This window comes from Vombatus ursinus, unplaced genomic scaffold, assembly GCF_900497805.2.
Source record: "Vombatus ursinus unplaced genomic scaffold, bare-nosed wombat genome assembly UNPS02014832.1, whole genome shotgun sequence".
NCBI lineage: Eukaryota > Metazoa > Chordata > Mammalia > Diprotodontia > Vombatidae > Vombatus > Vombatus ursinus.
In genome coordinates, this window is record NW_020954610.1 from 17213026 (window position 1) to 17239201 (window position 26176).

At 38.9% G+C, this 26176-nt stretch overlaps 1 protein-coding gene across 1 annotated transcript in view; it reads right to left on the reverse strand.

The window, feature by feature from the left end:
• The window catches only part of SUSD1 (sushi domain containing 1), a 327082-nt gene that overhangs the window by 37593 nt on the left and 263313 nt on the right, over window positions 1-26176 (reverse strand). Inside the window, exons 15-16 of the mRNA XM_027839015.1 lie at window positions 18453-18708; window positions 5013-5052 (exon numbers count right to left, since the gene is read on the reverse strand). Coding sequence (XP_027694816.1) covers window positions 5013-5052; window positions 18453-18708 — 296 coding nt within the window. The remainder of the gene's footprint in view (window positions 1-5012; window positions 5053-18452; window positions 18709-26176) is intronic.

Below are 26176 nucleotides of genomic sequence, written 5' to 3' on the forward strand. Positions count from 1 at the left end.
TGACAAGTTTGGTCCCCTGCTGCATTTTCCTCTACAAAGAGTTCCTTTTCTGAGCATCATTTCTAAGCATCATTCTCAAGGTGTCCATTTTGAAGGTATACATATTTATTCAAGAAGTTGGGAAGCCCTGGATTCTCTGAGGAAAACTGTCTGTCAGCAAGAGAAGCTTCTGCCTTGGAGACAACAACTACAGACATGAGAAAGAGCCCAAGCCCCTAGCCTTGTGAGCCAGAAGATGCGGACTTTGAGGAAGATAGTGCAGAGCTGAGGTGAAAGTCAAATGCCTAATCAACTGCTTTGTGTTCTGATGCAATTTAAATATCAAATTATAACTTAAATTATAGCAAATTACAGCAAATTATAAATTAAAGTTACTAAATCCTGTTTAATGTTTAAGTTAAGTTCAGTTTAAATTACTAAATCCTTGTTCTGTTAATGGATATTGTAAGTCTTTTGTCTATTATTAGCATTGCTTTTGTTTATAACAAATAAATACTTCTTCCAAACCTGCTTCTTACTATACACTGAGTACTTTTCTACTCCTCCTTTTCTGGGTAAATTCTAGACATGAACCACAACCTAAACTTTAAATAATTTGTCCTGAGGGAATTGGTACATGGGTTTAAGGAACCGAACAATGTGAAGAAAAGGAAATATGGCTCTCCTCTCATAAAAGACCTGGCTCCCTCGGTATTGAACCTGGTCTCAAAAGCATGTGTAGGTCTAGAGCAGAGGATCCTCTTCATAGACAAGGAAGTGAGAGCTGTGTCCCAACTCTCTGGGATGAGTTCCCATGTCTAACGTTAAAGAAACACTGCTGGGCCCATAGACAATGAGCACTATAACAATGGGTGAGTTCCTAATGCTTAGTTATTAGTTCCTAATGATTAGTTAGTTATCATTAGTTGCTAATCAATTATCATCAGTTCCTAATGATAGGACAAATGGGTTAGTTCAAAAAGAAATTAAACAAAGTCATTAACCACCCCTCTTGCAGACCAATTCTTTTAAGCTTTTATTTAGTATTTTATTTTTCCCCAGTTACACGTAAAAATAATTTTTTGACATTCATTTTTAAAACTTTGAGTTCCAAATTCTCTCTCTTCCTCCCTCCCCACTCTCACCCCCATTAAGAAGGCAAGCAATTCAATATGGGTTATACATGTGTAGTGATGTAAAAATATATCCATAATAGTCATGTTGTGAAAGAAAACATGAACAAAAAAAAACCCTAAAAAAATTAAAAAAGTAAAAAAAAAGTATGCTTCTATCTGTATTCAGATACCATCAGTTCTTTCTCTGAGGATGGATAGCATTTTTCATCCTAAGTCCTTCAGAGTTGTCTTGGATTGTTGTATTGCTGAGAATAGCTAAGTCATTGAAAGTGGTCGTCTTACAGTATTGCTGTTACTTTGTACACAGTACATTTCACTTTGCATCAGCCCACGCAAGTCTTTCCAGGTTCTGAGAGCATCCTGTTCATCATTTCTTATTGTACAATAGTATTCCATCATAAGCACATACCACAACTTGTTCAGCCATTCTCCAATTGATGGGTTTCCCCAAAACTTCTAATTCTTTGACCCCCAGAAAAGAATTCCTATAAATATTTTTGTACATATATTTTTGTACATGTACATTTTTGTACATGTTTTTTATCTCTTTTGGGATACAGACCAGTAGTGGTATTGCTAGGTCAAAGGGTATTGCATGGTTTTATAGCCCTTTGGGCATAGTTCCAAATTGCTCTACAGAATAGTTGAATCAGTCCACAACTCCAACAGTGCATTAAAGTCTCATTTTTCCCACCTCCCCTCCAACATTTGTCATTTACCTTTTCTGTCCTATTAGCCAGTATCCAATTGGTATGAGGCAGTACCTCAGAATTGTTTTAACTAGCATTTCTCCTATCAATAGTGAGTTATTTTTTCACATGGCTATAGATAGCTTTGATTACTTCATCTGATTTGCTGGGGTTGGGGCTGTGCTGGCACAGCCTGTGATCTACTATGCTCCACTCTCACCCAGGTGCCACAGACCTTTCCTGCTGACCTTCTAAATTGTCTTTGGCATCTATGTATGGGCTGAGAGGTCTGGAAACAGCTGCTGCTGCTGCTGATTCAGTCACTCCCAAGGCCTGCTTCAGGTTTGCTGGGGCCTGGTCTGTGCTGGTGAGCCCTGTGGCCTGTTTTGGACTATGTTGCTCTCACTCTAATGCACCAGACCTTTCCTGATGACGTTCCAAGTTGTCTTAGGCTGGAAATTTGTTTCACTCTGTCTTTTTGTGGGTACTACTGTTCTAGAATTTGTTTAGAGTCATTTTGAAGAGGTATTTGGAGGGGTTTGGGGGAGAGCTCAGGTGAATCCCTGCCTTTACTCTGCCGTCTTGGCTCTGCCTCCTAAGTCAGACCAAATTTTTTAAGCTTAGGTTGTGACTCATGTTTAGGGATCCCTGAAAAAAAAAGTGGGAGGTGGGGAGAAGAAAGGTATTCAAGGAATTAAATCTCCCTAAGCCTCAGTTTCATCACTTGTAAAATAGAGGATTCTAGTAACTGGAATGGACAGCTAGGTGGTACAGTGGATAGAGTCCCTGGTCTGGAGTCAGGAAGAACTAAGTTCAAATGTGGCCTCAGACACTTACTAGTTATGTGACCCTAGGCAAGTCACTTAGCTCTGTTTGCCTCAGTTTCCTCATCTGGAGAACCACTGCAGTATCTTTCCCAAGAAAACCCCAAATGAGGTCACAAACTGAAATAACTGAACAACAACAATAACTGGAATGCCTTCCTCACATGGTGGTTGTGAGGATAAAAAAAAATTCTACATAAAGCATTTTGCAAACTCAAAATCAGCACTGTATCTCTACATAGTCTGCTAGCTGGTGTAACAGATGGAGCATGGACTTAGAGTCAGAAAGTCCTAAGTTCAAATCCTGCCTCAGACACGTCCCAGTTGTGTGACCCTGGTCAAATCACTTAACCTCTGTCTGCCTCAGTTTTCTTAATTGTCAAATGGGGAAGATAATAGCACTTACCTCACAGGGTTGTTGAGAGGATCAAATGAGATGATATTATAAAACATTTCGCTATGTTGTTGTTGTTCAGTCACGTGTGACTCTTTCTGACTCCACCTGGGGTTTTCTTGGCAAAGATATTGAAGTGATTAGCCATTTCCTTTTCCAACTCATTTTACAGATGAGGAAACTGAGGCAAGCATGATTAAGTTACTTTCCCAGGGTCACACAGCCAACAAGTGTCTGAGGCCAGATTTGAACTCGGGTCTTCCTGACTCCAGGCCTGGTGCTCTATCCACTGTGCCATCTAGTAGGCATCCCAATCCTCACTTTTCTAAATCTCAGAGCAATTAAGGAACTTGTTGAGTCACATACAGTTAAATGACAGAGCTATGAACTAAATCCCCATCTTTTAAATCTTTATCCAGTGGCTCTTTCCTTCATCACCCAACACTGCATCATTTTCCAGCACATACTTTCCAATGTTAGGCAAAGACAAAAATTCTGCCAGAACTTGGCAAAGGGGATCCATATTGAACCTGTATTTCTCCAAGCTTCTCTGATTAAATGCTGCCCTGAAGTGGGAGTCACTAAGACATTATGCAAAAAAACCACTGGTCAGCAACATAGATTTGGGGCTAGAAGGGATTTTAGAGGTCATCCATCTAGTCCACCTTCCTCATTTTACAGCTGAGGAAATTGAGGCCCAGAGAGGCTAATTAACTTCAGAGGTTCATAGGATTACAGAATTGTACAAGTAAGTTGTAAAGCTAGCACTAGAACCCAAGTTCTCTGACTCCAAATCTGATTCTCTTCCTATCATACCAAGCTGCCTTCCGAACAAGAGGTCAAGGAGAGAGAGGTAGACAAATAATGATAATAATAGCAACAACTAATCCTATATAGCTCTTTAAAACGGGGGAATCACTTGACATACCCATCTCTTTCCACTGAACAAGAATATGTCAGAAATCAGTTTGGTGTCTTACATTTAAAAAGCAGTGGGATTGTCTTCAGAAGATATTAATCTTTTAGCCAATTTCCTTTTCTTCCACCAATATTCCTAGCTGGTCCCTAGATGGTTAAATATATGCTGGGCAGAATCAAGACAATTCGAAAGCCACCTAGAATTTTCACAATAAGCCAGTTTGCTGTAAATACATAAATATGACAGAATGTATCATCCATTTCTTCAATAACTCAACAATTCAACAGGTATTTATTACTCAGTGGCTATGTACAAGGCACTGTGCCAGGGGTAGGGAAACAAAGACAGAACAAAAAGAAATAATCTCTGCCCTCAGTGAATTACATGCTTCTCAGTAGGGTACAAAAGGTTTACAAATAAATAAATATGAAACATATTCCAAGTAATATACAGTAATTTTATGAAGGAGAGAATACCAGGAAGGAAGAAGGAGAGCAGATCAGGAAAGGTTTTATGCCAGAAATGGCATGGGAGCTGTGCTTTGGAGGAAATCAGGGATTCGGAGGCCAAGGTCAGGGGCAGGAATTGGGGGGCAGTGTATACCAAGAATGGGGGAAGGAAGGAGAACTATTTTTGCAAAACCTAGGAAATTTTTCTATCCAGTCTGAACTAGTCTTAAACATGCAGAAAAGCTACTACTAAGAAAATCACACATCACAAAGACATAATGGATGTTCAGAATTACTTTCATAGGCTAATAGATGCTATTTCACATACAAATAGAAAGTACCAAGTGAAATAAAGAGACTCCCTAAAATAATCCTCCACCAATTTCATGCCCGAAGGCCAGCCTTTTCAAATACATCCTTTGGGTGCAATTAAATTTCCCAGATGAATCAGATGGTGTCCCTTTTCAACCCTTACTGTAAGTGTCTGTGTAAATAAATAACATGCAGCAATTAAGCTGCAACTCATTGCTACAGATGGGATTCTGCCCCATTGGTAGGAGTATTAGGGGTAGGGGAGACAAGAGGGCTGGGGAGGGGGAAATAAGGCAGCAAATGGCCTTACCTTTTACTTCAGCCCAAACTACACAGGACTGTCTTCTCACCTACAAAGGAAAACACATCAAAACAATCACTGTCCCCAGAAATCATTATCACATTGTACCTGTTACCCTGGAATTGAGAGGCATGGCAGGTTCAACAGGGGCTATACAATCCTTCAACATTTGTATGTGATCATGGGTACATGTACCTCCATGAAGACTTTCACCAGGTCCATGGTACAATGGAAATGTGCCAGACCTGGAGTCAGAGGATCTGGGTTCAAATCTTAGCATGTGATACCGCAGTACCTGTGTGACCCAGGACAAAACATTTAACTTCTTTAAGGTTTCATCATTTGTGGCGTGGGGAATGGGGTGGGGAGGCCCTGAGTTCAAATCCTGACTCTGCTACTTCCTTACTTGTTTGACTTTGGGAAAGCGACAAACAGCCTCGGTTGTTCACTTGTAAAATAAATGGGTTGAATTATATGGCCTCAAAGGTCCTTCCTACCTCAAAAGTTATGATCCTCCTATCTAGGGTACCAATTCCATAAGGCCCCATCACTATTTGCTGTCCTTCTGCCTAGCAGAAATAGCAGATACCACTAGTAGATCTGTTTCTAAAGATGATGAGGGAAAAAGGAAATGAGCCTATACATTTTAAAAAGTTGTTAGCAGCTCTCTTTGTGGTGGAAAAGAACTGGAAATTGAGGGGATGCCTGTCAATTGGGGATAAACAAGTTGTGGTATATGATCATAGATAAACATGGAAAGACTTACACAAAATAATGAAGAGTAAAATGCACAGAACCAAGAGAAGGTTGTATATAGTAACAGCAATACAATTTTAAAAACAACTTTGGGGGCAGCTAGGTTGCGCAGTGGATAGAGCACCGGCCCTGAAGTCAGGAGGACCTGAGCTCAAATCCAACCTCAGACCAAACACTTGACAAGTACTAGCTGTGTGACCTTGGGCAAGTCACTTAACCCCGACTGCCTCACTAAAAAACAAACAAACAAACAAACAAAAACTTTGAGTAACTAAGTCATTTTGACTATTATAAGTCCCAAATTAACTATAAAGGACCTATGAAGGAAGATGCTATCTGTATCCAGAGAAAGAACTGAAAAATAGAAGTATGTATAGAATGATTTTACATATATATACATAATTGTGTCTAATGGTAGTTATCTCTAGGTGGGGGGGAAGAAAGAAAGGGAAAAGTTACATGATATATCTTTTAATATATTTAAACTTTATTATGCATTTAAAAGAATAGCAAGTTATACATAATAGATTTGAAGTTTCATGCAAAAAAAAAGATGCTTGTTGATGTGGGAAAAAAAGAAAGAAATAACAAAGCCTTAGCCAGAATTAAGAAAACTATTAGTTAAAATAGAAAACTATCAGGTCTTGAACCGTAGCTATTCCTTCTATCCCCTCTAGCTGTATTCTCTACTCGAGTGTAATGAAGGGCTGAGGCATAGAGAAAGATAAAATGATACGAGTTTATGGTCAGTTAAAGTAATATCTCATTTTTTTTAAACCAAGGAAGTGGAACACTTGTAGATAATAGTGAGATCCAGGGTAACCGTCCTTGTTCACAGTTCAGGCAGAGAGGAGAATGTCATGGGACTTGCAGAAACTGAGGACATGGGAAGGTTGAGGGAGCATCAACATGACCTTTGAAAGGCAGAAATTGAGAAAGAAAGAAGACAGTAAGAGAGGTGCTGAACTCCTTGAGAAAGAAGGGAGAATGACCTGGAAGCCAGTGGATAGCCAGCACTGTGATCTGCATAGGGTAAAAATTTTTAAAGAAGGGGAAAGGAGGGAAATAAGCATTTATTAAGTGCTTACTTAATATGTGCCAGGCATTGTGCTAAGCACTTTTACAAATATTACTTCATTTGATGTCCACAACAGCCCTGGGAGGTAAGGGCTATTATTAACCCATTTTACAGTGGAGAAAATTGAGGCAGACAGAGGTTAAGTGACTTGCCCAGGGTCATACAGCTAGTAAATGTCTGAGACTAGACTTGAACTCAGGTCTTCCTAACTCCAGGCCCAGGGCTCTATCCACTACAGTGCCTAACTGCCTTGGTAGAAGCCATTCTCAAGGTGGTTAGAAGGAACAGAGAAGTTCAGTGACTTGACCAGGGTCACACAAATGGTAAATCACCAAAGCAAGATTCAAACCCTGATCCTCTAAATCCAAATCCAATGCTAATCATCAAGTCTGAAAGTTCAGGAATCCTTATGCACAGATTAGTTGCCCTTGTTTCTATTTGAGTTTGACATCACTGATCCCTTCTCAATTTACACGAGGAAACTGGATCCTAGAGAAGTTAAGTAACCTGGGCAGAGTCAGAACGTGTGTTGTGTGTTTCCTAACCCTCCCCACTCATCCCTCCCCACCCCCACACCCCTGAGTGTTAACACCACTGGGTGTTAAATATGGACCTCCAGGATTTTGCTGCCCCGAACTAAACTGGTCCCCTGCTCTGACTCTGATATGGGCTTCCCTAGCAAAGAAGCTTATGCCTCCTTCCCTAGCCTATGTCCATTCAGACTATCTGCAGGCTTCTTGAATAGTTCTAGACAGGATTATAAAGGCTTATTAAGGTTTTCTTTGGTTTCTTTTCCATTGTTCCTTCTTGTGCCCTTTAAGAATTCTGCAGGAGTACTTTCAGGAGAGTTGGGCTCTTCTAAGACTTTTCACATTGCCTTCTTAATGAGAAATCTCCTGAGCCTATTCTTTCACCCTCATAGAGACCTCCAATCCTTGTCCCTTTCAGGACATTCTCAGGCCATTACTCTGTTCTGACTTCACTTCCTTCCCAATCTTAATCCTAGAGTTAATCAATTCCATTCTGCAGTCTTCATTCTTTAACCCCTTACACTCTTGTCCTATTATTACCCATCACTTGCTAAACCCTAGCCTTGTATTATCCTCACCATCTCACTGTAGCAAGACAACTATTTTATTCTTCCTCAATCCATTCAATAGCTCACAAACCACAAAATGTATTCTAAACTTTGTCTTATCTTGTCCAGTCTCCCACACTTTCTTCTCTCTTCACCCTGTCAGCTGAGGTCCTCAGCTCTTAATTTACTGAGGAAGACTGAGTCCATTAACCATGACCTCTTATTTTTCTCCTTCTCTTCTCAAAACCCTTTAACATCAGCCCCCACTCTCCTACATTCCTCCAATCTTTAATAAAGAGGTGACCTTTCTTCTCTCCAAGGCCAGGCCCTCTTACATGTCCCTCTTACATTACATCCCCTTCTGTCTTCTCCTAAGGCGGTGAGAAGAGAAAAGGGGTCAGATTTGAGAGATATTGTAGAGATGGAAAGAGCAAGATTTGGCAATTGATTGGATATGAGAGATGAGGGAGAGTGAGGAGATGAATATGATACTGAAGTTATGGACCTGAGAGACTAGAAGAATGGTGGTACTTTCCACAGAATAGGGAAGTTTGGAAGAACAGTGGGTATTTTGAAAGCGGGGCAGCGGGAAAGCTAGATGGTGCAGTGGATAGAGCACTGGCCTTGAAGTCAGAAGGACCTGAGTTCAAATGTAGCCTCAGACCAAACACTTGACATGCACTAGCTGTGTGACCCTGGGCAAGTCACTTAACCCCAATTGCCAAAAAAAAAAAAAGTGGGGCAGCACTTCAGCTCATTGCCTGGCACATATAAAGTACTTAATAAATGCTTTTTGACTGATTGACTTAGTTATTTATTGATTCCTTCCTTGCTGATTTCAAATATACCCAAGTTTCTCCCATCCTTAAAAAAATCCTTCATTAGATTGTGCCTTACCCCAAAACTATCATCTTATATCTCTCCTCCTCTGTTTCTCAGCCACACTCCGTGAATAAGTTTTCTGTGCTATTGCCCACAGTTGGCATTCTCTTGCTCGTTCCTCAACCCTCTGCAATCGGGCTTCCAATCTCATCACTCAGGTGAAACTATTCTTTCCACTGATCCAAAGTTCTCTTAATTGACAAATATGATAGGTCTTTTTTTTTTAGTCCTTATCCTTCTTGACCTCTCTGCTGCATATTGCATTCTTCCTGGGTTTCATACTACTTTCTCCTATTTTTCCTCCCAACTGCCTAACCATTTCATTTCCTTTTTCGGCTCGTCATCTACATCATGCTCCCTAACTTTGGGAGTTCCACAAGGTTCTGTCCCTGGCCCTCTTCTCTTGATGACCTCATCAATTCCCTTCAGTTCAATTATCATTTCATGTAGATACTTCCCAAAGCTATACATCCAGCCCCAAAGTCTCACTAGAATTTCAGTTTCACAACACCAATTATCTATTAGACATTTCAAACTGGATGTCACAGAGACATCGCAAACCTAACATGTCCAAAAAACTAAAAAATTTTCCCCTGCCCCACTTTCAAAATACCCACTGTTCTTCCAAACTTCCCTATTCTGTGGAAAGTACCACCATTCTTCTAGTCTCTCAGGTTCATAACTTCAGTATCATATTTATCTCCTCACTCTCCCTCATCTCTCATATCCAATCAATTGCCAAATCTTGCTCTTTCCATCTCTACAATATCTCTCAAATCTGACCCCTTTTCACTTCTCACTGCCTTAGTTCAAATTTTTATCTCTTGCCTATGCTATCCCAATAACCTCATAATTGGCCTCCTCACAACAACTCTGCCTATTCCAGTGGTTTCCCTTAAGCCCAGATTCTACTCAGTAAACTCCAGTGGCTCCCTATTGCTTCTGAAATAAAATGTAAATATCTCTTTTAAAGCTCATCACAATCTGCCCCCAAACCTACCTTTTCAGGATCATCATACATCACTTCCCTTCTTACATTCTGCAATCCAGCCAGACTGACTTTTTCTCTGTTCGTTGTATACAGCTCTTCATCTCTGATCACCATGCCTTTGTACTGCCCAGCCAGCCTGTGGCTGGAATACATTCTCCCCTCATATTTGTTGCAAGATATAGCTCAAGCAGCTTCTTTTATAAGATGCCTTCTCTAATCCACTCCCCTTCCCAACTAGTGTTGCCCTTGTATTTAATTTCCATGTATTTATTTTGCACTTACTCTTCATATATTTATATGTGCACTTGTTTTTAATTGTATTTAATTTCCATGTATTTATTTTGTATTTTTTATATACTTATATATGTACTTGTTAACTGCTCTGTTAGAATGTACACTCTTTGAGGGCAGGGATTGTCTCATTCTTTGAATTTGTATCTCCGTGCCTACCCAGTGCCTGACACATAACAAGTACTTAAAAATGCCTGTTTGATTAATAAGTACTTTATTTTATCAGTTGATACCATCAATGATTATAATGGTTTTTTGGTTAATATGATCAATTATGCTTGTTATTTTCCTAATATTGAGCCAACCCTGCATTCCTACTATAAAGCCAACATAGTTAAAGTGAATAATTTTTTCAATATGTTTCTGAATCCTCATTGTTAATATTTTATTAAACATTTTTGCATACTTATTGCATACATATTCATTAGAGATATGTATTTCTAATACATATCTCTAGGACAGTCTCGTTTCTCTGCTTTATCTCCATCTAGTTCAGGTATCTGATTTATCTAATTTATCTAATAAAAAGAGTCTGGTAGAATGTTTTATCTATTTTTTGCAAAATATATAACTATTAGAGTTAATTATTCTTTGAATATTTGAGAAGATTCACTTATAAATCCATATGGGCCTATAATCTTTTCCTTTGTGTGTTTATGGTTCATCAATTTCTTTTTCTAAGGCTGTATTGTTTAAATTTTCTATTTTCATTCTCTTAACCTAGATATTTTACATTTTCTAAATATTCATCTAATTCATTTAAGATAGCAATTTTGCTGACATATAATTAGACAAAATAGTTTCTAATAATTTCCACTATTTTTTGATTATGAATTCTCCTTTTTACTCTTTGATTTTGTTTATTTGGTTTTCCTTTATTTAAGAAAATATCATATTAACTAAGGATTTTTTTCTATATTATTAGTCTTTTCAAACAACCACTCCCTAGTTTATTTACCAACTCAATGGGTTTTTGTTTGTTTTCAGCTTCGTTTATCTATTCTTTGATTATCTTTATTTCAATTTTTGTTATTTTGAATTTTTTAAAACTGTAACTCCCAAAGCATTTTTAAAATCTTGTCCTATAATTACCTTTGCACTTTCCATTGGCATATTAAGGCATACATGAACTTGGTTTGGAATATTTCATTAAGTTCTTCATAGAACTCAATTTTTTCATCCTTTGCAACAGATGGCACATAAGATTTGATTAGCTGCATGGGAGCTTGTTTTATTGTTTCAAAAAGACATTACCCAGGGGAAGATGAGAGGAGGGGAAGAAAAGAGATTGAAGAGGCACTGGACCCCAAAGGACAGACAGTGAGTACATTGTGTACAATATCACCAGAATCATACTTGAAGCATTTCCAGTTTGGAAGTACCTGCAGGAGCTCATATTTTGCTGGAATAACCTTTGAGAAATAAGGGTGGTGTAGAAGGACTTTTGTGGGGAACTGAGCAATATCGTGTGCATGTGCATGTGTATGTGCGTGCATGCACACACACACACACACACACACAACTATATTCTAATAGGTAGGATGAAAGTTACAATCAATACCCAATTAGAAAAAGAGATAAAGATGAGGATCTAGGATTTACAACCCATCCTGTCTTAAAAATTCAGAAAAACAGAAAATGTTTGAAAGTTAAGGCAATGACTCTATCATAATTCCTCAGACATATTTGACTAAATCTGCTCTTTGCAGGCCCAAATAGTCCAAAAATGGCCTAGCACTGGCAAATTCCTGATTTTCTTTGACAAGGAAGTCAACGGTAGCACCATTTTAGAGTATTCACTCATTTGAAAAACACTACAGAGAAAGTTAAAAGATGATGTGACATTTTGCCTCACAAAACAGTGAAAAGAAGTGAGGGAAAAATGAGTCTACTGAGGACTTTATGTGAGACCAGGCCAAGCCAGAGCATCTCAAAAGGAGGGACTGATGACAATCTGTAAGCCCTTTGATCCCATTCATATAAAGACACATGTACAAATAAATATAACACAAAGAATTTGCTAAGCTCAGTCAAGTGACTCAGTGGATAGAGCACTGAGCCTGAAGTCAGGAAAACTTGAGTTCAAATCCTGCCTCAGACACATTAGTTGTGTGACCCTGGGCAAGTCACTAAACCTGTTTGCTTCGGTTTCCTCAACTGTACAATGGAAATAATAATAGCACCTGCCACAAAGAGTTGTTGTGAAAAGCAAATGAGGTAATATTTGGAAAGCACTTAGCACAGTGCCTGACACATAGTGGGTGCCATGTGAATGTCTATTCCCTTCCCTTTCCTTCCAAAAAAAGATGTACAAAGTGATATGGTAAGATTTCTAAGGAAAAAAGAGATCATTAGCAGCTGGGATGATTCTGGACCCCAGAGACTTTGAGGGATTTCTACAAGTAGAGATGGGATAGGAAAATGAGTTGTAGGGTTGAATGAGATCATGGAGGAAGATAGGAGAGAGGGCTCAGAAAATGTCTAGGTAGATGGAATACTGAGCAGCTAAGTGGCACAGTGGACAGAATGCCAGCCCCGGAGACGGGAAGACTCATCATCCCAAGTTCAAATCTGGCCCTAGAAACTTACTAGCTGTGTGATCCTGGGCAAGTCACCTAACCCTGCTTGCCTCAGTTTTCTCATCTATACAATGAGCTGGAGAGGAAACGGCAAACTACTCCAGTATCTCTGCTAAGAAAACCCCAAACGATGTCATGAAGAGTCAGACACAACTGAAAGGAATGAACAGATAGAATATTTATTAAGCATTTTCTTCCAAGTACAGTACTAAGGTGGGATAGGAGTAAAGAGGACACAAATACAAGTAAGATAGTCCCTACTTACAAGGAGTTTATATTTTAATTGGAAGCAGGAGAAAGATAACACACAAAGAAGAGCTGAAACAGTTGGAGGGGAAGGGTACCCACATAAGGGCAAGGCAGTTGTTGAAGAGTATGAGAAGGCTAGGGAGTCGAGTCTGGAAGGGAGTGAAGCATGGCTGGAGTCTCTCCTGAAATAGTGGACTGGGCTGGCAGCCAATTACCAGGAAAGAGGGTCAAAGATGGAACATCAGGGAACGTTTGAAGTTCTGAGGCAGAAAGAAGGGGAGTCCACAAGGTGTACGTAGAATGTGCAGTCATGGTGATAAGAGGAGAAAGAGAACAGTGCAGCATCATGGAGGATAAGGGACAAGAATATTTCTGGAAGGAGGAGGAGGTGGCTGGCAAGGTCAGTTATGACTGAAACAGAATAACATGAGCAGAATGCAGGTCACTGAATTTAGCAGTTAGAAGGGAAGGAGGAGACATGAGTTAATGATACAGGAAACATTCTGACGTGGAGAGGGGGGAGAAGCAGAGCTGCCAGTCAGTTAAGATTTCATAAGAGAAGTCAGTTGCTTCTCACTGATGCGTCATGTTATGGCCAGATTTTTTTAGTTTTGATTTTCAGGAATCCTAAAGTTGTGAGAACTCGTGTTACAAGACATTATGAGTTCAATCCTCTCAGTGAAGTAAGAGTCATTTCCTAAGAATCAAGGGGTAATTTGGTGTAATGGAGAAGGGGGAGGGATGAGGGCTTAAAGAATATGTGAGAAAGACTCCATAGCATTTCACAATCTTTTTTTTTTCATTTTCATCCCAACTGATGTCAGTCACTAACTTTTAATTTATTTAATTTTTCTTGAAGCTCCACACACTTACATATGTGTCTCTATATGACCATCTTTAGTGTCCATCCTAAATGCTGTGAATCTGATCTGTCTGATACATAAGTTCTCGGCACTGAATTGTGTCTGAAATGATTAACTTATACAAACCAATGTTTCTCTTGTACAGAATCTCATGATACCACACTCTGGATATTTCTTTCTCTTCTGGGTTCTTGCTTATTATTTTAACCAGAGAGGAAGGCATTACCTTTGATTTTCCCAGTTTTCTGGCTTCTGTTCCTCAAAAATATCATAATCATGTTTTCCACAAAAATAAGCCAAGAAAAGCAAATGTCTTCTTTTTTTTTTAATCCAAAGAACAGTAGCCAGAACCTACTGCAACCTTTCTTTTGAAATGAGGAGATGAAAACCCAGGGAATTTAAACAACTTCCTCAGTCTCACAGCTCGGACTGAGAAGGGAAATTTCACACAGAATGGTAACTGTGAGATCACAAAAGCGTTTAGGGAAGAGTCTTTGAGATCTTTTGTCAAGGAATTCACTTAAAGTATGATGAATTCTTTATTTGTATAATGAGGGACCTTGCCTTCTCTCTTCCTCATCAGCATGCATTCGTATTTTCTATTTCCTGTCAGCTAACTGCATGGTGACAAAAAAGCCTTTTAAATTTGGAGATGAGCCAGAACTGAACATGCGTATAAAAGACTAAACAGATGAAAACTTGCTCTCCTCCCTGGTGGCAAGTGAAGTAAGAACTGCTTGCTGTAGGCCTCCATGTGGGAGAAGAGAAAGCAGAAACAAAAACAGCAGCTGCCTTATCTACCCCACCCAGGAGCCTCTGTCTCTCTCACTGTATTAAATGAATTAATATCAGAGACAGAATGATATGGTTAGGACCTTAGGAGCTTCAAAAGGTTGATAGAACCACCGGAGGTCTAACAACCAGAATTGCTGCCAGATTCTTCTAGTAGACACAGTAAGCCAAAAGGAAACAAAGAGCCCTTTGCATCACATGTTTCCAGAAAGAAACTTACCAAGCCTCCATGTAGCTAAATGCAGCAGACAGAGATTAATGAACATGTTCTAAGGACTGACACCTCATTGGGCAGGTCTACTCTTCGACCTGTTGGTTGTAAGATGGTTTCAGAATGGTTCTGCCTAGTGTGAAAGGATGAACCAACTGATCTTTGGTGGGTCCTTACAGATCAACCACCAGGATATCTCTAAGGTCTGAACAAAAATTTAGATCCACTCTAGGTCTGGAATGGGTGGAAGAAAGAAAATCACAAATTCACAAAGCATTTCTTCCTCCTCATTGCCCTTTCCCAGATTTCAAGAAAGCAGGAATTATCAGGTCCTCTGCCTAAGTGGAGGGTGTAGTGAAGCCCCACTCTTATCCCATGAGCTTTTTATTTGTCATTGGGGTAGATGATAAAGTTGCAGCCCACTGGACCCAAGTTCCCCACCTAATGGCCTTGGGATCATTGGAAGAAAGGAGAATATGTTTATGGCTAGAAGAGACTTCAAGCCCAATCCCACCATTTTACAGATGAGAAAGATAAGGAGGTTAAATGTCATATAGCTAGCAAATATTGAAGATGAGATTTGAACCCAGATCTTCCAGACCCTCAATACCCTCTGACCTTCTGATTGGAGGGCTGGAAGGCAGAGCAAAGAACTCCTCCTAAAGCCTCCATTTAAACAGGGCTCACAGATCAGCAAACTCTTTATTTCCTACTAGCTACACTCCTTGGATTGGACTCCACTACTTCTCCTTCAACCCCACTTTTTACCTTTCTTTTGTGGATTGTCATTAGATTGGAAGCCTCCTGAGGACAGAGCAGTTATTTCTTTTTTTCTCTTTTTGTATCCCCAGACCTTTAGCACAGTGCTTGACATACAGTAGGCACTTAATAAATGCTTACTTTCTGATTGATTCCAGACACTAAGTTCAGTGCCCGATCCACTGGTGATGCCATGTATACTTACTGTCCCACGAGGGCAAGTCTATTTTGGTTTTGTGTGGTACTTTGAACAGAGTAGGCACTTTTAGTAAATACTAGATATGTTGAATTGTTGAACTTCAGAGTTGGATTCTGGGATCTCAGTGATTATTTAATCTGGGTGAATTTGATACTTTCCTCCTTTCCCCTCATTTTTCAGCTTAAAGCTCTCTTAAATTAGGTCATGCAAGTTCCAAACTCTCTTCTTTGTGCTTCCTGGATGTACTACAGCCCTTGCCAGGGACCCAACATTCCTGTACATGAAGCAATGGTTCAGAAAACCACACTACATCCTGTTCTCCTGACACATTCATATCAAATTGCTCACTTCTCAGATTTAACCTCTCTTCTAAATGACCTACATTCCTTTGGCATTGCTGATGAAAATACCACTTATGCCCTCAACTCTGTCAGTTTTCTGCTCAAAACTTTAAAACCCTGGAGGTCTGGGGTTTGGAAGCAGGAGTCCAGCTTTCTTTGACAAATTCAAATCTTGGATAATTTATGTTCCAGTTCTCTGATGGTACAAGGCAAAAGACATTTCTGAACATGATATTATAATCAATGGTCACCGAATTTCCTAGGGAGGTAGCATGGTGCCATATAAAGAGCATGGGACCTGGAGTCAGAGGACCTGAGTTGGAATTTTGGCTCTGCTACTTACTACCTGTGTGACCTTGGGTAATTTAATTAGCCTCTCTTAGTCTTAGTCCCTTATCTGTAAAATGAAGGGGTTGGACTGGGTAGACTCTGGAGTCACTTTTAATTCTAAATGTAAGATTTCAGTACATGTCTGACAATGACATTGCCCAGTCAAGACCCTATAACAGATGACCCCACTTGACTCTTCATTCCCAGGCTAAGCAGTGAGGTTGACCATGGAGTCATCACAATAAGAATTATTTCCACACAGAACCCAAGCCCCATAAACAGGCAGTGAACAGAAACATTCAGCATTGTGTTCTTGTCTTCTTGTGGTTTTCTGGGTATGGAACTTGGGTCCTCTAGGATGACAACTTCACCTACAATATCAAATGAAAGGCTCATGGGATAAGAGAAATGCTTCATTATACCCTCTACTTATTGGTACACTAGATAAGGTGGAGAAGCTAGGTGGGTAGGACAGCTGGGTGGTACAGTAGATAGAGTGCTGGCAGAGAGTCAGGAAGACTCATCTTCCTGAGTTTAAATCTGGCCTCTGACATTTACTAACTGTGTGACCTCTGAGCAAGTCATTTTGCCCTATTTGCCTCAGTTTCCTCATCTATACAATGAACTAGAAAAGGAAAAGGCAAACCACTCCAGTATCTTTGCCAAGAAAACCCCAAATGGGGTCATGAAGAATTGGACACAATTGAAAAACAACTGAACAAAAACAATGCTGAAACCTTTTTAGTCTACACTGTTTGTCTATCTGGTCTTCCTCTGACTTTCTTTAGGACATGAATCCATTCTTAGTTCTCAGTCTGATATGAAGACAAGTGATCAGAGAAGGCAGAAAAGGAAGAGGAAAATGGAGACAGGTGTGAGGACTAAACAGAACAGCTCTCTGGTGCTTTCTTCTCTCCCTTATCTCCTTGTTCAAAATGCATTCATGAAAGTAGACTGCAGTGTAGGCAGGAGGAAGATGAGAGACCTAGTAATCACAAAATTGTGAGGGCAAGGAAGTGTTTACATGGCCTTCCTTTTTTGACTGCCTCAATAAAGATGAATCAAGATGGAATTGGGGTGTTGAGAGAACACTTTCATTAGGGAGGGAAGAGAACCTCTTTAGGGCAGTGTCTTCACAAAGAACCATATGAGCTCTCCTGGGTAATGAAAAGCGAAATCTCAATTATCATTACAGCTCCTAGGAATTTCAAAGAACATTGGAATAAGTATCAGAAGACCTGGATCCAAGATTTGGCTACACCACAAAACAGTCATGTGGCCTGGGACAAATTACTTAACTTCCCTTCATCTCAGTTTCCTTAACTATAAAAATGAAGGGATTATTAACAGATGAATTCTAAAACTTCTAAGATTCCCCACAGTAGAGAAAATGTGAAGGTACATGTCAAACTCATATGAAATGTAAAGACTGAACAGATGTTTCAGGAAATTACATGCTTAAGATGTCCACCTCAGACAACAGAGAGGCAAATTACTTTTTCAAAAATCCAGAGCTTTAATAAAGTGACTAAAATAGTCATAACTTTTAACCAAGAAATTCCACTGCTAGGCATATATCGCAAAGAGGTCAAACAAAGGCCACATATATCATAAAATATTTATAGTGGCACTTTTTGTAGTAACAAAGAACTGGAAATGAAGAGCATGCCCATAAATTGGTGAATGGCTAAATGTAAATGGAAAGCGTAAATGGAAAGAAAAACATAAGCAAAACCAAATACTACAATAATTATCAAACATCCTTCAAGGAGATATGACAAAAAATGTACCTCCCTCCCTTCTTTGAAGAAGTAGCTGACTAAAAGTATGGAACATTGTGTACGCTGTCAGATTCAGTTAAAATGTTGGTTAATTTTACAAAACTGCTTGTTGCAAAAGATGGCTTGCTGGGTAGAGGTGAGGGCTATATTCAGAAACAAAGGTGATATAAAAACAAAAGTTAAACCATTTCCTCAATGTCCCCCAAAATCTCAAAGAGTTTAGACTTCATGGGAATAAAATTCATAATTTTTGAGGACTCTGAATGTACCTGATTCCATTCACTGGTGATTCGCAATATGACACAGTAATCATTTCTTGGTTTCAAGGGTGCATTGTAAAACTTCCCATAGTACAGTCTGTCTCCAAGAGAGATCTCTCGGGCATCAGGTATGTCTTTGGCAAGGATTTCTGCAGCCACATATCCCTTGGTACTTGAGTCATTGCTAAAGAAAGTGGTATCTTGTATAGAATCACAAGGAAAATTGCTTTGGAGAGCCAAGGGTAGCACCAATACTTGATATGAACTAGAATTAAACAGAAAAATACACATCAGATCAAAGACCCATCTGGTCTTACTAGACCAAACATATTTCTTGGACTCAGAAAATCTAGGCATTATTTCTGAAAACAGTGCAAAATATTCCTACCAGATTGTGAATGGAGATCAGAGTCAATTCTGATCTCAAATACTAGGAGAGTTTTATGAACTTGTCCGTGTATTTTTACACAAAAAGTTGCATTTTTGTACTCATATCATCTAACATGAACCTCCTTCACAGTTATTAATCTGCTCTGCAGATGCCAACAACACTAAAATAATAAAATAAAAATATTGGCTTTCAACAAAAGTCTTTTGTGTTCTAAAGTTGATTTAATTAATATGTTTCATGTGGTCAGAGAGAAAAGCCCTATTGTAAAAATGGGCAGTGTAATCACACCTATCAGACTGGCTAACATGTCAAAAGAGGAAAATGATAAATGTTGGAGAAGATGTGGGAAAATTGGAACACTAACACACTGTTGGTGGAGTTGTGAACTGATCCAACCATTCTGGAAAGCAATTTGGAACTATGCCCAAAGGGCAACCAAACTGTGCATACCCTTTGATCCAGCAGTACCACTACTAGGTCTGTATCCCAAAGAGATCATAAAAAAGGGAAAAGGACACACATGCACAAAAATATTTATACCAGTTCTTTTTGTAGCAGTCAAGAATTGGAAATTGAGGAGATGCCCATCAATTGGGGAGTGGTTGAACAAGTTGTGGTATATGAATGTAATGGAATACTATTTTTCCATAAGAAATAATGAGCAGGCAGATTTCAGAAAAACCTGGAAAGACTTGCATGAACTGATGCTGAGTAAAGTGAGCAAAATCAGGAAAACATTGTACACAGTAACAGGAACACTGTGCAATGACCAACTTTGACAGACTTAGCTTTTCTCAGCAATGCAATGATCTAAGACAATTCCAAAAGACTCATGGTAGAAAATGCTATTCACATCCAGAGAAAGAACTATGGAGTCTGAATGTAGATTGAAGCATACTATTCTCTCCCTCTCTCTCTCTCTCTCTCTTTCTCTCTCTCTCTTTCTCTCTCTCTCTCTCTCTCTCTCTGTCTCTGTCTCTGTCTCTGTCTCTCTCTCTCTTTTCTTTCCTTTCTCATGGTTTTTCCCTTTTGTTCTGATTCTTCTTTCACAAATGACTAATGTGGAAATATGTTTCATATGATTGTACATGTATAGCCCATGTCAGATTGCATGCTGTCTTGAGGAGGGGGAGTGGAAATTTTAGAACTCAAAATCTCATAAAAGTGACTACTGAAATCTAAAAATAAATAAATCAATTAATAAAAAAATCACAAAAAAAAGAAAAGAAAGGATAGTGTAGCTACTTGAAGATAGGCAATGATAGGAATTGGAGAAGGAATAGACCTTAGAGAACATCAATTCAATCTCCTCATTTTACAAATGAAGAAACTGAGGCCCAAAGAGGTTAAGTGACTTGTTGAAGATCATATAGCACAAATGGGATTGATATCCAAATTTTATGATATCAAATTAATGCTCTTTATTCTGTATTACATTTAAGAAGGGCAACTAATTGCTAAATTCTTCAAAAAGGAACTGGTCAATCATCTCAAAAGAGAGCTCAGTATGATCTCTAAATGAGAGGCAGAATGCTATAGGGAACACAGGCCTAGCCTTGGAGTCAGGAAGCTTTAGGTTCAAGTCTTAACTCTGACTTTGTGACTAAACCTCTATAACCCAAGCAACTTTCCAAGAGGAGTTTCCATATCCAGAATTTCTTCCACTTCTGGAAACACAGTTCTTTCTCTGGGGATGGATAGCATTTTTCATCCTAAGTCCTTCAGCATAGCTAAGTCATTCACAGCTGATCATCTTACAATATTGCTGTTACTTTGTACACAGTACATTTCACTTTGTATCAGCTCATGTAAGTCCAGATTTTTCTGAGAGTATCATGTTCATCATTTCTTACAGCATAATAGTATTTCATCGTTTAGCCCCAATTGATGGGCATCCCCTCAATTTCCTATTCTTTGCCATCAGACAAGAGCTGCTATAAATATTTTTTGTACATATAGGTCGTTTTCCTTTTTTTTTTTTTATCCCTTTCGGGATACAGACCTAGTAGTGGTATTGCTAGGTCAAAGAGTATACATGATTTTATAGCCCTTTGGGCATAGTTCTAAATTGCTCTATAGAATGGTTGAATCAGTTCACAACTCCACCAACAGTGCATTAATGTCTCATTTTTCCCACGTTCCCTTCAACATTGGTCATTTTCCTTTTCTGTCCTATTAGCCAATCTAACAGATTATGAGGTAACTCAGAATTGTTTCAATTTGCATTTCTCCAATCAGTAGTGAGTTTAGCGTTTTTTCATATGGTTATAGATAGCTTTGATTATTTCATCTGAAACCTGATCATCTCTTTTGATCATTTATCAATTTGGGGAATGGCTCTGATTTTTATAAATTTGACTTAGTTCTCTATATGTTTGAGAAATGAGGCCTTTATCAGAGAAACTTGCTTCAAATTTTTTTTTCACAGTTACTATTGCTAATTGTATTTCCCTCCATCCTATTTCTCCCTACCCCGTTTATTCTATTCTCTCTCTCCTTTCACCATGTCTCTTCTCAAAAGTATTTTGTTTCTGACTACACACTCCCCCAATCTGTCCTCCCTTCATCACCTCCCCCCCCTTTCTTATCTCCTTCCTCTCCTACTTTCCTATAGGGTGAGACAGATTTCTAGGCCCAATTAAGTGTGTATGTTATTTCCTCTTCGAACCAATTCTGATGAAAGTAAGGTTCACTCACTTTCCCTCATCTCCCCCACCACTGTAAAAGCTTTTTCTTCTTATTTTATGTGAGATAATTTATCCCATTCTACCTCTCTCTTTCCCTTTCTCCCAGTGTGTTCCTTTCTTACTCCTTAATTTTATTTTTTTAGAATTCTTTCATATTCAACTCACACCTGTACCCTCTGTCTATACATATTTTTCCTAATTGCCTTAATAATGAGAAAGTTCTCAGGAGTTACTAGTATCATCTTCCCATGTAGGAATATAAGCAGTATAACCTTATTAAGTCCCTTATGCTTTCCTTTTCCTGTTTACCTTTTCATGCTTCTCCTGAGTCTTGTATCTGAAAGGCAAATTTTCTATTCAGCTCTGGTCTTTTCATCAAAAATGTTTGAAAGTCCTCTATTTCACTGAATATCCATTTCCCCCCTGAAGGATTATACTCAGTTTTCCTAGGTAGGTGATTCTTGGTTGTAATTCTACCTCCTTTGCCCTCCAGAACATCATATTCCAAGCTCCAATTCTTTAATGTAGAAGCTGTTAAATCTTATGTTATCCTGACTGTGGCTCCACAATACTTGAATTGTTTCTTTCTGGTTGCTTGCAGCATTTTCTCCTTGACCTGGGAACTCTGGAATTTGGCTATAATATTCCTGGCAGTTTTCATTTGGTGATTTATTTCAGGAGGTGATTGGTAGATTCTTTCAATTTCTATTTTACCCTCTGATTCTAGGGTAGTTTTCCTTGATAATTTCTTAAAAGATGTCTAGGCTCTTTTTTTTAACCATGGCTTTCAGGTAGTCCAGTAATTTTTAAATTATCTCTCCTGGATCTATTTTCCAGGTCAGTTGCTTTTTCCAATGAGATATTTCATATTGCCTTCTATTTTCATTTGTTTGGTTTTGTTTTATTATTTCTTGATTTCTCATAGTCATTAGCTTCCATTTGCCTGGTTCTAATTTTTAAGGAATTCTTTTCTTTAGTGAGTTTTTGTACCTCCTTTTCCATTTGGCCAACTCTACTTTTTAAGGAGTTCTTCTCTTCAGTGAATCTTTGTGCCTCTTTTTCCATTTGGCCAATTCTGCTTTTCAAAGCATTCTTCTCCTCACTGGCTTTTGTGTACCTTTTTTTAAAAAACTATTTGACCTACTCTGTTTTTTTAAGGTGTTATTTTCTTCAATATTTTTTTGTGTCTCCTTTACCAAGCTGTTGACTCATTTTTCATTATTTTCTTGTGTCGCTCTTATTTCTCTTCCAAATTTTCCCTCTACCTCTCTTACTTGACTTTCAAAATCCTTTTTGAGTTCTTCCATAGCCAGAGACCAATTCACATTTTTCTTGGAGGCTTTGGCTTTGTTATCTTCTTCTGAGTGTGTATTTTGATCTTCCTTGTCACCATAGTAATTTTCTATGGTGAGAATTTTTTTCTATTGTTTGCTCATTTTCCAGTCTATTTCTTGACTTTTAACTCTTTGCACACTGTCCCAAGCTTCAGGGGTTTTGTGTAGTTGTTTTCTGAGATACTTCTAGGGACCTGTAAGTTTTCATTTCTTCCAAGGTGTTACGATTTAAGGAGAGGTGTTTACATGCCCTGGTGTGTGAGTGCACACAAGCATTTTTTTCTGCCCTGGAACCATGACAAGTGTTACTCCTCCATTGTAGCCACAAGATCTGCTATGCTAGTATTCTTCCTCACCCTGGGACTGCCACCCAGCTCTGTAACTCAGATCTAAGCACGGGCAAAGCAAGAGTCCTGCCTCAGTCTCAGCAAAAAAAGACCCCTACAATCTCTTTCTGATCAGTTCTTCCAACCCCTTACTGTCTGTGGCCTGAGAGCTCCAGAAGCAGCAGCTGCCACTGCTGATTCAGTGGCTCCCAAGGCCTGCTCCTGGTTTGCTGGGGCTGGGTCTGTGGTGGCAGAGCCTGCACTAGGCTGTGCTCCACTCTCACCCCAGTGTGGCAGACCTTTTCTGCCGGCCTTCTAAGTTGTCTGGCTAGAAAACTGTTTCCTGTCCTTTAGTGGGTTCTGCCACTCTAGGAATTGTTTTATGGCATTATTTAAAAGTTTTCAGAGATGCTTTGTGGAGAACTCAGGGAAGTTGCTGCCTTTTCTCCACTATCTTGGCTCCACCTCCCCCAATTCTTTTCAAAGGAAAGAGTAGGAATGGGGACAATGTAAACCCAGATGACATCCTCTTTAATGGGAAAAAAATCTAGAAAGGTAAAATGTCATATTTATATAATTTATATGATTTATGGGGCAGAACAATTCCTGCTTTAATTGTAGACACTACAAAATACCCACAAGCAGACAGTGTTTTTAATAACATATTTAGCTATTTGAACTAATTCTTTATACAACTAGAAACCTACCAGCAAGAAGTACAGATAAAATCTCAACATCAATAAAAATGAGAAGCACAAGGTTGAAATCAGCTCCAGATGTGTAGAATAGGTTTTTTTTTTTATTAAAATGTAGTGATCTTTCAAAACTCATCTAGCTTGTAAAAATTCAAAAAGAACCCTGGAGCTGAAACCATAAAACCTGGGTCTTAGCTGTGTCATTTACTGGCTGAATGACCTTGGATAATTGTCTTTGAATCTCAGTTTGCTCCATTGTAAAAACAGGAATAATGACACTTGTGCTATCTGCCTCCTGGTTTTTGTAAGGATCTAAAGAAACTATTTTGCAACCACTAAGTACCATATAAATGTGCACTACAAGAACTGATAGTTTAGCAGCATTCCAAAGTGCAAAGTATAAAAGTGCAAAAAACCTTTATAAAAATTTTCCTCATAAACCATTCCTATGGATTATATAAATAAAATTTGCATTTTTGCACTCATATTGTCTAACACCAACCCCCTCCATATATATACTGATCTGCTCTGTAGGTCTCAATGACACCAGAAAAAGAAAAAAAAAATATCGGCCTTCATCAAGTATTCACTGCATAATCATAGATCTCTATAAAACCAGATTTCAATTACATTTTTAAAAGGGTAGGGGCAGGGAGAAGAGAATGGAAAAGCACAGAAATATTGCTGGCATCTTGATTTACAAAGAGCTTTACATGTATTATGTCCTGTGAGCCTCACAACAATACAATGAGGTAGGTACTACTGTTATCCCCCTTTTCGTTGTTGTTGTTGAGTTGTTCAGTTCTGTGCAACTCTTTGTAACCACATGGACCATAGCAGTCAGGCCCTTCTATCCTCCACTCTCTCTCAAACTCTGTTCATGTTCATGTTCATTGCTTCCATTACTATCTATTCATCTCATCCTTTGCCATCTACTTCTCCTTTTGCCTTCAATCTTTCCCAGCATCAGGGTCTTTTCCGATGAGTCCTGTCTTCTCATTATATGGCCAAAATAGTTAAGTTTCAGCTACCAGTGAATAGCCTGAATTAATTTCTTTAAGTATTGACTGATCTGACCTCCTTGCTGAACAAGGAACTCTCAAAAGTCTTCTCCAGCACCACAATTCTTAAGCATCAATTCTTTAGCATTCATCTTTCCTTATGGTCCAACTCTCACAGCCATACATTGCTACTGGAAAAACCATAGCTTTTACAGATGAGGAAACTGAAGCCTAGAATCATATGGTAGGTCTATGAGGCAGGATTTGAACTTGGGTTTTCCTGACTCCAAGCCCTAGTTTTCTATCCTTTATACAACCTGGAATTGCACTCATCTCTACCGTGTAAACTATAGGAAATGTCCTCTTATCAGCCATGTAGCAGGATGGGTCTGTTGATTGTCATTCTCACCAGGCAAACAAAGGCCAGGCTTCAACCTGGTAAAGTGAAGCAGGTGTCATTACAAAGTAACAGCTAGCATTTATAGCTTTAAAATTTGCAAAGCACTAATTTCATTTGATTTTCAAAACAACCTTATGGGACAGGTGCTATTATTGTCCCCATTTTACAAATAAGAAAACTTAGGCAGACAGGGATTAAGTGACTTATTCAGAGTTGGCACAGCTAGTAAGTGTCTGAGGCAAGATTCAAACTCAGGTCTTTCTGACTCCAAATGCAACACTCCATCTACTATGCCACCTAGTCTTAATTCTACCTCTCCTTCAGCATCCCATCACTGGTCACACTGCTCTACCTTGTCTTAAGAAAGCACCAGAAGGTAATTAATATCAAGGATCTCTCTCTTGGGATAGACAAACTGATTGTTTTGCTTTTTGTTTTTTGTTTTTTTTTTATTTGATGTGTAATTTCATGAGTATAAGAAGCTCCTCTACCAAAGCAGATCCATAACTTCTAGGCAACTTAGTGTTCGGAGCAATGAGTGGTTAAGTGATTTGCTCAGTACCACACAGTAGGTGTTCAAGGCAACCCTTGAACTTGGGTCTCCTCGACTCTGAATCTAACTCTCAATATATTACTCTGTAATTCCTCTCATGAAATACAAAATTGACATCGATTGCAAAACTTTATTCAAAACACCTTTGGACATAGGCTATCTGTGGACTAATGGAAAAGCAGGAGAAATAAGAGTCTATGTGCCCAAGAGGCAATGGGCACAGAATAAAAACCAGAATCCTAGGACCTTGGTTCACAACCCCAGTCTTCCACTTAAGACTTTTGTGACCTTTGGTAAGTCATTTAATCCTTAAGCCTCAGCTGCTTCACTTTACTAGGCTGAAGCC